Below are 11,710 nucleotides of genomic sequence, written 5' to 3'. Positions count from 1 at the left end.
AACTATTTAATATAACCCATTTTGAGTGGGTTTGATTGAATATGGATATGTAAGCATATCCATATAGATGCACCTAATTATCTACTGTCAAATCAACCAACTATACTTTAAAAAAAAAAAGTTTGTTTAGGCACACAGAACTGGGGTGCATGTGAAAGGTGCAGGGGCAGTGAGAGGATTCACCGGAAACAGTGAGGAGCAGAACAGACAGATGGACGAAGTACACTGTTGAGAGGAGCGGGGTGGGGGTGGGGGGGTGTCAGGAGAGGTCTGCCGCGCCATGTGGTCACCTCGGGGGCAGGCGGGAATCGAACTCGTGCGGAAGTGGCTTTAGCTTCTCAGTGCTGTGCTTTAACCCGCTGCGCCACCTCTACCATACTAATGAGGAGAGACTAAATAGCTTGCCCAAGATCATAGTTGTTAGGTCACATAGAAATCAAACTTAAGTCTGTCTAATACCTGCTTAGTGTAAATCTCTACATTCTTATAGGAAATCGATCAAATGAACAATATACAGCAAAGGTGTGATCTGTAGTGATACTTTAGCCCACACATGAATGATAACACACAAATGCAGAATTCTCTAGAAGAATATGCTAGAATCAAGTGGGGAAGTGGATCAGATTAGACAGGAGCAGTTCCCTTGCCCAACAGCCACGCTGCCAGGAGGGGTTGTGGGAAGGGAATAAATACTCATCGAACGTGTGTAGACATGTCACTTTCTTTGTGTCCATGCTGCTGGCATGAAGCTGCAGCTAACCTTTTGCTCACAGCCTCTTCCATCCAGATGGAGGAATGCAGACACATGATGACAGCTCTTGAGAGAGACCTCTTGAATTGCAAGCCTATTCTGCACTGAACTGATAGGCACTTTAAGCTAAGCAAAGAAACTCCTGGACCCTAATTTCTCCATTTACAAAGTAGGCACGATTAAAAATGTGTTTATCAGGTTTTTCTTAAGACTTAAAGAGAGGATATCTGTGAAAGCAATTCGCAAGTTCTTAATTAGTAAGCAAAGCAGCAGAGTAACCAGAGATCAAGTAGCCTGTACAAGGTAAAACATTTACTACTTGACCCCTTACAAAGTTTCTTGATCCCTGGTCTAGAGTAAAGGGGGGAGTCCCTTTTCTTATAGTGAACAGAAATTGCATTTGCAAACTGAGAGAAGTGAGGAGAGGAAAGGGACTGGGTTTTATCTACAAGCCTGAGCCACCATCCTAAGTAGCACTTTGGAGAAGAAAGCTTTTGTTTTTCATTATAATGACATACTATTATTGTAACTATTTAGCAAATTTAAGTCATAAAATACTCATACCCAGTGTTCTGATTATCAGGTAAAGTTGGTCCACATCTGACTTTCCAGGCCAAAGTGGCTGGCCTGTCAGGAGCTCTGCAAAAACACAGCCAGTAGCCCACACGTCGACTGAAGAGCCATACTGAGTATCTCCCACAAGAAGTTCAGGAGCTCGGTACCATCTTGTAGCAACATAATCAGTGTAGGCATCTCCTGGAACTGCAAACACATCCATCAGGTAGGTCACATTTGTGTGAGCTATTCCCAAGAGCAGGCCAGACATTCAGGCAAGGTTCGGCCAGGACAGTCCCAGCAGTGAATGCAGTGAAGCACTAGCTGGGGAAACATTTACCCTGTGCTCTCAGCTATTAGATTCAGCTTCCAAAGGCATGTGAACTACATAAGGTCTGTGTGATTCAGAATGGGAGGCAGGAGAATGGAAATTTCTCTAGGGTAACTCCAAGGAAAACAGCCATTTCCACATCATCATCAGCATGGTGCTGCTTGTGGGATGAACTATGTCCCTCACCCCCAAAAGATATGTAAAGTCCTAGCCCCTGGTACCTGTGAAGGCAAACTTATTTGGAGGATCTTTGCATACTCCGTTAGGGTGGATTCCCAATCTAATTTTTGTTACTGTTAATTTTAAATTTTTTTTTAAAGAAAAGTCATCCTAGAGGATAACCTCAATGATATATTGAGGTTATTATTTGTACTTCACTAATATTAATGGTTAGTTACATTGAGAATGTTCTATATGTCTATTGACCATTTGGATAGCTTCTCAGAATAAATGTCTATTTAAGTCCTTCGCCCATTAAAGAAATTTTTTTATTCAAAAATCTAGCTATTCTAGATATTAACCCCTTCCAGTTTATAGTGTGCAAATATTTTCTTCAATTCCACGTAGCCTTTCGCTCCATTTTTAGCAGTCTTCGCAAAACCATTAAAATGTTGATGAAGTCTAATTTATCTGTGCTCTCTTCTGTTGTTTGTGGTTTTGGTGTTACAGCCATGAAATTACTGTCAAAAACAATTTCATCAAGATTTTCCATTTTTTTTTTGCTTCTAAGAGTTTTATAGTTTTAGGTGGTTAAGAGTGCATAATCTTATGGAGTTATGATTAGGTGGCTGAGTCACTGAGTTAATTTGTACATGGTGTCAGGTAATAAGTTCAAGTTCATTCTTTTGGAAGTGAAAATTCAGTAGGAACTTACTGGATTTTTCTTATGTGGTTAAGTTTAGTCAGTCAGTGTTCGCATTTAGCATTTACTGTAACGTGTTATAAATGACTAGTGGATACAGCAATGAGCCATACCTGTACTAGCACCAGCCTGAGTTGTATCAGTGCCTGAGCCCACCTCTGGTAGAGGATCTAGCCAACACTAAGAATTTGGAGGTGCTTGTGCTACTCCTTTGTTTAAATCAAATGGCAAAAGAGATATCATCATTGAAAATGCCACAGAGGATTCACCATCCAGAGTCTGTCACAAGACTCATGCAATCTAAATTTCTGAGTCAGATGACTCTAACATTGAACTGTGTTCAGTCAGAGATGACTGCTAGACTTAGCAGAAAAGCAATAATGCATATTCATGGAAAAGCTGAATGGATTTATATGTTCAGAAGAATTGCCAGTTTGAGAAGCCTTGCCAGCACCATAAAGAAAAATCACCAGACAGAACATTTCTGAGGTAGTTTTTATGTGAAATGTTTGTCATGGAATATGTTTGCAGGTCTTAGAATTTACTTTTGTGAGCAAACTGGACATTTTTTTTTGTAGTATGCAATGGATTTCAGGAGTCTGGCAAGATGGCAGCAGAGTGAAGATGCTGACCTGCCTCCTCTGTATGTTCACAACTAGGGTGCAGCAAGGTCAACAACCCCTGACAAGTCAACATTGTCTATCAGAATCAATGGTCCAGCAAAAGGTAATAGGGGAAAGTTTCACTAAACTGTGTTTGCAGGTCAGAACAACATACAAAGCCAAGGGAGAGCTGCCATTTGGAGTCCCCCTACAGTTGTTGACTCGGGGGTCCATCCCCACATCAGGGACTTTGGAGATCTCGAGCTCAACTGGACAAGGGGTGCAGAGAGTTGGTGCCCAGGATCGAGGGCACAGGTAATCCATCCTGATTTGCCTCACATTCAGGCTCCAGATATTCTATATTGAGAGGCTCAGGGTCAAACCAGTAATTAGCACTCTGCACCTCGGCACCTATACTGAGCCCGTGTCTCTTCACCCAGGAGGCTATTGTTTGCACCTCGAGGCTATGATACTTGAAATTCTTCTCCAGCCTTCACCCATCACCATCTAACTGTCTCTAAGTGGAGGGCCATGTGTATGCCAGTCATAGTTTCTATGTATTTCTTGTATCAAGACCATACTGCGCCTATAAGTTTTAGCTCTTGTCATTTACCATGTCCTAAAATGTTTCCCCTTGCCACTGATAACCCCATAAACATCACTTTTAATGGCTGCCTAATATTTCACGATGTGGATGCACACTAGCTCTATGCACAAGAGTCTTCCGTGTTTGTTCATTCTCTTCTCAGCACAGGCAGCATTTACCATTAGAGTACTATCACCGTATATCACAAAGAAAGTAGCCTTAGAGAGCCTTAGCTTCTGTGTCTGTCCAACCCTTCCAAATGCATTGTCAAGTGCCCTGAATCTGGGTCCTGCTTGAATGCTGATTATGAACACACCCACTTGCAAAACTAGTACAGCGCAGTCTTAGATGCAGGGAGAAGGAATGATTCGTCCCCCTTTCCCTTCCGTTCTGCCCTATCTGTGGTGATTTCCTTTTTCTTAGCACTGTCTTAAGTCCTGTCATTCTAATTTCCAGTTACTCTGTTTCATCTGCTCCATAAAGTTTCTCCCAACCACTCGAGCCCTTCCAGGAAACGATCTGCACTTTTATTTGTTTCATTTTTAAAAATTTCATATAAGCACACGAAAATCAGAAATGCATTGTATAATTCTCTTCCTCTCCTGTAGGGCAAAGCACATAAATGTGATGTTTAATTAACTGCAGCCAAATGGAGAGAAGCTGAAGTGCAAACTAATGTACTGACTAAATGGTTGAAGTGAGATTTTCCTTTTGGAGTAATAACAGTGTAGCCTTTAGCATACATTCAATAAAGAGTTTAAATCATATCGCTTCATTGTCCTCTGACAGGACGTCAGTAAAAAATTGCTACTCACTCAGAATTCGTGCAAACCCAAAGTCACAAATCTTGATTATGCCTTGCTTAGTTATTAGAATATTTTCAGGTTTTACATCTCGGTGAATACACTGTAAGATAACATTTGACAATATCTTTGAGACATCAAAATGACAATGTATAATAATCATTAGCTATTAGTTTAAATGATAAATATATAACCTGGTGAGATAAAAGAACAAATATGATTTCTTTCATTGTACTTAAGAATTTAAATTGGCATTTTTTTACATGTACATTTCATCACATTAAAAGACAAAGTCAAAATGTTGCTATTTTAGTGAAGAAATTAAAATTATAATTGTTGGATGTAAAAACTGATTTTTAAAAATTTTTTAAAAATGTATTTACTTGCACATACAGAACTAGGATACAGGCCAGAGGTGCAGGGGCGGTAAGAGGATTCACCAGAGAGAGTGGGGAGCAGAACAGGCAGATCAAAGAAAGTACACTGCTGAGGGGAGCAGCGGGCGGGTCAGGAGAGGTCTGCCGCCATGTGGGTGGGGATCGAACTTGCACTGAAGAGGGGGTAGCCAGCTTGCAGTGCTGCATCCTAACCTGTTGTGCCACCAGGGAGGGTCTGATTTTCTTTTTTTTTTTTTTTTACTCTCAAAGCACACTCTCAATCTTCAAGCTACAGTATTGTCCATGATGATTTTTTAATTGGGGTAACACTGGTTTACAACACTGTACAGTGTAGAAGAACAGGTTCACACCTTTGCAGATGTGTTAACAGACCCCACCCACCACTGAAATACACATAATTCTGCTGGGGAGATAATAAGGTGGTCACAGTCTCCATATGTTAAAAGCTGCAAATCTTTAGTGTAAAATTCCATCGGGATGGAGTGCTTTGTGTATACTTTGAGACTATAAAAGTTCCTTTAAAAGTAAAGAGAGTAGTTGTAACAGTTTACATGTGACCTAAATTTCTTTTCTCTATATGCATTTTAGGTAATAGAGAAAATGGGAAGATAAAGGCTTACTATAACATGAGAAAATGAAAAAACAGAGTTCAGAAATAATTTCCATAATAGAGAAGAAAAGTTGCCTGGAACATTATCCATTTTTGATAGAGGCCACAGAATAATCATCAGTTGAAGGTTTTCAGTATTTTAAAGCTTAAGACATGGAACACGTTGATCAAAGAAAAATGATTGCAGTTGCACTGAGTTACTATAATACTCGAGGCTCCTGGAAGTTGTAAGTCAGTCAGGTAGATAAGCTGACTGACTGATTCATGTATCCAATAAATATTTGTTGAGTACTTTTTATAGAAATATACATGCTAGGCACTGAAGAGACACAAAAATGAGTCAGCGACAGACAGTGCATTCAAGTTTACAATCTGGTGCACAGGAAAGTGTCTGAATAGATAGGGATAAAGCACAACACCGGGAAATATACTTTTAAAACCATTTTACTACTCATAAAACACCTGCAGCACTTTAGAACTTTAATGCCTCCTATAGAATGATGGACACACAGAAATACAGGTTCAATTCAGCATCCTCTTTAGTTCAGTTGATAACTCAAACTATATCATGAAAAGTAGGGGTCTTGTGAACAACCCTCTATACTTTATTAATATAAAACAAGTAAAAAAAAAAAAAGCCTTCTTTAAGTACTAAAATTTCCATGCTGTGGTGGTCCTTTTCCATGATCCTAGACTACTATGATAGACATTTTGTGGACATCAAAATCGGTCCCACAGTAGTCTGTGTCCTTGTCTCAGCAGTGACACTGTCTAGGCACCAACTCAGAAGATCTGAACTTATTTTTAAAAGAGCATCATAGCGAACACACCCAAGAGCCAAGTTTAAAGAGCTCTCACTGGCCTGAAAAGGGACAATTTGAGTTTCAGAGAGGACAGCGACAGCTAAGGATTGAAGCTCATCAAATAGGGTAAGTTCTGTTAGTTTACAATGATGCCCTAGGTCGCGACCCTTTTGTTGTTCACTCTTAGAAGCTGCTAAAACACTAACTCATCTCTGTGGGTATTGACAATAAAAAGGAAATCTCATGGTATTTAACAGAAGCACGTGTCTAACACAGAGAGTTCTTTATGGAATTCCAATTAATGAACACAGAAAGATAACAGATGTAGAAAAACCACCGTCTTTTAACCCTAATGAAATTTTGGGTATAGGTAATAAGTAAGAGATGCAAAAACCATCAAGTAAAATACTTGACAGGAAAATTAATAAGGGGGGGGAGGGGGAGACTCAACTAATGCTTGTGAACACCCTAAACAATTTTATCATGATCAAAAGGGGGTAAACTGGACATTATATGTCCTGTGATGCTGATCGTACTACCCATGAAATAGTCTTGTCTGAAAAACTAAACCTGAATGTGACCAAGCCTCTAGGTATAAATACCAATTTACAGGAAATACAGTTTGCAAGAACCAATTATGCACAGGAAACAATCAGCCAGAATGATTTCTTATCAGAGTAGCATTAAGAGTGTGGTTCTTGGATCAACACCTTAATCCCAATGAAAAGCAAACATTTCTGATTCTTCCCAGAGGTACTATGGTAGCAGAAAGAATGAGGGTGGGGCCCACAGACTATTTCTTAAAAAGACCCCCAGAGATTTTTTTTTAAAGATTTATTTATTTATCATACAAGAACTGGAGTGTAGGTGGAGGTGCATGGGTGAGAGGATTCACTAGATATGGAGTGGGGAGCGTAACAGGAAGATCTACTGAAATACTCTGTTGAGGGGAGAAGCAGGCGAGATGGGAGAGATCTACTGCACCATGTGGGTCAGCTCTGTGGGTGGGGATTGAACTCACACCACAGTGGCTGGCAATAGCTTGACAGTACTGTGCCACCAGGGAGGGACCCTCAAGGGGATTTTGATGTACGCTTATGTCTAAGGAGTATAGTTTTAAAACATTAAAGATAGAAAATTTCTGGAAAAGGTAGGGGAGTTAGAGAATAAAAATATTGAGAGAAAAACAAAACACCAAGAGCAATGCTGGATTACATTACCGATATTCTGAAACTTACTTTAACCCAATGTAATAATAATCATAGAAATTGTTAGTACTGTGGAAAAGGGAAGGATTATAAAACACCTACTTTATAAAGAATTAATAACTTGATTATCAAAGGAATTGGAAATTGCTTTTCCTCATATTCTGAAACTTTTCTTTTGCTTTGTTCTTATCATTCATTCTTCTTGCTTCAGTTCTTCAAACAGCCCTGAGCTATTTAGAAGGGAAGAGCTATCATGAAAAAGTTAAGAAATACATTAGAAAATGTTACTTACATTATGTTTATGACAGAAATTAAGAGCTTGAAGTGTTTGCCATAATACACTTTTGATTACTCCATCAGCAACTCTGGGGGAAAAAAAGAAACAGGAAATGAAAACTCCCCATTGGCTCCCAGAGGCCAGTGAACACCGTGCAGTGTGCCTTGGGAATGTTTTTTATAAAAAACATTTGAATGAAAATTGCCTTACAATTTTTTCCATTACATTCATATACTTTTCTATTGTAATTTGAAATGTTTTTACCTAAACAAAAGGTTTTCTTTGCAGTGGCTGTATCTTCCAGCATCTCTCTCTTGCTCTTTGCATTTATGTTTTAACATTTGATTTAAAAAATGCACAGAGTTTGAAAATGGCACAAAATCATGTAAAAATAAACTATTTTTAAAAAATGCATCCATATGAATACTTTATAAAGTATAAAAGTTTATCTTTGAATCTCTCTCACACCTGCGACCATTCCAGTCTCTACAATTTCCCCTTTCTTTTTCACAAAAATTTTATGCATAGTGATATAAGTGCTAGTATACAGGTATTTATAAACATTATATTTACATAAAATATCATATATAATATTATATATGAAATATTTATTTGTAAATATATTTTACATGTATATGTAAATATCTTGTATATGCTATTAACATAATCATAATATATAAAATATATAACAATATTAATATATAATATTATATATAAATATTTATTTATATATATAAGTGGCTTTAGAGGATCACGTATGAAAGTATCATAATTTACAGCTTCCATTAATGAGCAATTCGGTTGACCTAATTTTATTTCTAGAAACAATGCTCAGTAAGTACAATCATCCATCTTATAGGGAGGGGTTTTTTCACAGTAACTTCTAGAAGTGGATATCTGGGCCCCATGGTAGGTGCATATTACATTTTGACTCTGTGGATATAAACTTCAGGTAGACCTGAGGCTTGGTTTAGTGGATAAAAAAGCAGACTTGAACACCAACCTTCACTTCCTCCATTTCATGTTGGCAATAAACACTCAAGCTTGTGCTAGAGTTCTTTGGCCTCAGTCACTTACACCTGGTAGGCAGACAGGCACACAGCCAGGGCAGGCCAGGGAGACTACAGGTCCCATGAGAAAGAGGTTGGGAGCCTCTTGTCCCTGCAGAAGCCTGTCGCTGTGGAAGACATTGGAAAGTATTTTCCACTGGGGAGTTGGAGATTGGGGAGACTTATCTTCTGTCTGGGAGTAGACTAATAAATTGTGTAACCATCTCTACAAATTACAGCCATTACTTTCTCTGGCTTTTCTGTCGATGTCTTCCTGTTGCTCACAACACTGCCGGTGATGACGCCATCACAAATAGTGACATACCGCCCTCCCTCAGGAGGCTGACACCGTTTGCAATCGCACCGATCATCTGGGCCTCTAAGTCCCTACTCTTCACTTTACTGCCCACATTTGGTTTTGCCAGTGTTGCGCTACCCAATCTGTGGTTGAAATAAAAGGACGTTTCATTTTGGTTTTCACTTGCATTTCATTATTAGTGATTTTAATTTTCATAAGATTATTGGAATATTACATTTCTTCTTTGGCCCTATTCATTGGCCGTTTTTGCTTTCTTGATTGATTTGTTTACTCCTGCAAATTGTCTGACAAAGTATCTGGTAAAGAATATCAGCATCTGGATATATACTGCAAATATTTTTCTCAGAGTTTTGTTTTTTCAACCCAATTTATGGAGATGGGGTTGCTGTTTGCATATTTTCAAAAATCCAAAACACAGGTTTTCTCATTTTAATTGTCTACTCTGAGGATTTTTTAATCAAAAAATTAAATTCTAAACATATCCTTCCTCAGCCTTCACATTTTTGTCATGTTTGGATACTGAAATGGGATGTTTACATTGCTTTTTAAACACAGAACTCATCACGTGGCTAGCTGGTCTTTTAGAACAGTGGGATTGGCCTCAGTGGGACTTGGCTGGGGCACGCATGTGCTGAGCAGTAGCAATAGGTCTATGGGGGGCTTTCTCTCAGTAGTTTTCTGGTCTCAGATCACAATTACAATTAGAGTGTGGCAAGCCCTTGAGATCTACGATCTGGTGGCTGTCTGTGACTCTAGCTCTTCTCATTTTTAATAGGGTGGAGGCACCTAATTCCCAGCATTAAATCCCCTTTTTCTGTCCTACATGAATTCTGATATAACTCTATCCTCTTTTCACCTAAGGCCAAACCTGAATCAACTGTTTAGGTTTGTTACAGGAGTCTGCCTCCTATAACACTGCGGAGACAGTGCTGTGAGACAGAGGCTGGTCCCTGCTGTGCTGCTGGCTGGCTTTATAACCTTGGGCAAGATATCTGTACCTTCAATTTCCCTCATGTGTAAAAATGGACTCTTACCCCATAGACTATTTTTATACCCAAGAAAAACTGCAGGCATGAGTAACTTGCCCAAGGTTATAAAGCTAGCAGGCAGCACAGTGGGGGATTTGAACTTGACCTGGGTTTTAAGTCTGAGTTTGAGCCTGGATTTTAACATCTGCCTTGCTTCAGAAAATGAGGGCATGAATTTAGATGAGGCTAGATGATAGGACAGAGACTGCACAAAGATGAAAATAGCCCTAAAAGAAGAGCAAGGGCCTGGGTGTGCAGAGGAAGAGGGAGTAGAGGGAAAAGGCAGTGTGCTAGGGCACAGTGATAATGTGGCTGAAGCTGGTGACGGTCAGGTTGGTAAGAAATTTGGATTGGGCCCTCCCTGGTGGCGCAGCGGGTTAAAGCACTGCACTGAGAAGCTAAAGCCACTTCCACGTGAGTTAGATTCCCGCCTGCTCCGGAGGAGATCCACATGGCGCGGCAGACCTCTCCTGACCCGTCCGCTGCTCCTCTCAGCAGTGTACTTCATCAATCTGCCTGTTCTGTTCCCCATTTTGTCTCTGGTGAAGCCTCTCGCCGCCCCTGAGCCTCTGGCCTGTACCCCAGTTCTGTATCCACAAATAAATAAATCTTTAAAAAAAAAAGAAATTTGGATTGTGCTTTAAGTGCAAAGGAAGTCACTGAAAAGACTCTAGGAGGCAACATACTTGCAGAATGGATTTCTGGGCACAAAGCAATACAGGGAGATTAACTGGGAGCTGCTTTAATAATCTAGGTGAGACTTGGTGATTTAGTTGTGGTGGAAGTGTTGAAAGGAAAGGAAATGGATCTCCATCCTCAGGGAGGTGGGCAAGAGGAAATCAGGGTCCTGTTCATGTGTAAATGGGGCCTGGGGGTGTAGAAGGACTGTGGGTATAGGCTCAAGTAACAGACTCTGGAACTAGGCAGGGGCAAGGGCAGACACTCGCAGACCCTGGCGGTGCGACAAACATGCAACTGGATATGACACAGTGTCACAGGAAAGTATGGAATGGCTGTTGTAGAAGAGGACTGTTTAATGGCACCTCTGGAAAGGTCATGCTTCTGTTCAAAATGGAATCCTTAGTTCTCTCAGACTCCAAGAGGGCAGACTCCATCTAAGGCAAAACATACATGAACAGTAACAACTTACAAACAAAGACCACTAAAGCAGAGAACTATCGAAGAGAATACCGATCCACACGATGCTCGGTGCAGAAGACAGACACTACAACGTTATCCAGCCACAGGCAGCATTTTTTCAAAGTGTTTTGGAGTGAGAGAAAGCCTTCTGTAGAAATCAACAATATTTAACTATTATACTTTGGATGAGGGCAAAAACAAACACTGAAAGTACTAATGAAGGACCTGAAAACAAAAACGAGACATCCTAGCTCAAGCCCGAATGAGTTAAACAGGTAACAAGAGCAGGATTTCTGACTGGATTGCCCAGAGACTACTTTCTTAGCCACTCAGGGGAAACTTTATGCTGATATCAGAATATCAGAACTCATTGTCTTTTTTTTTTTTT

The 11,710-nt window shown here is 39.9% G+C and overlaps 1 protein-coding gene across 1 annotated transcript in view; it reads right to left on the bottom strand.

Annotated features, from left to right (window-relative positions):
- The window catches only part of CDKL4 (cyclin-dependent kinase-like 4), a 36,003-nt gene that overhangs the window by 7,493 nt on the left and 16,800 nt on the right, over positions 1-11,710 (bottom strand). Inside the window, exons 4-6 of the mRNA XM_004686274.2 lie at positions 7,802-7,874; positions 4,503-4,593; positions 1,316-1,513 (exon numbers count right to left, since the gene is read on the bottom strand). Of these exons, the coding sequence (XP_004686331.2) occupies positions 1,316-1,513; positions 4,503-4,593; positions 7,802-7,874 (362 nt within the window). The remainder of the gene's footprint in view (positions 1-1,315; positions 1,514-4,502; positions 4,594-7,801; positions 7,875-11,710) is intronic.

Source organism: Condylura cristata, unplaced genomic scaffold (assembly GCF_000260355.1).
Source record: "Condylura cristata isolate star-nosed mole 26May11 unplaced genomic scaffold, ConCri1.0 scaffold00020, whole genome shotgun sequence".
NCBI lineage: Eukaryota > Metazoa > Chordata > Mammalia > Eulipotyphla > Talpidae > Condylura > Condylura cristata.
Note: the sequence above shows the minus strand (reverse complement) of the source record. Positions and strands in the feature narration are given on the sequence as shown.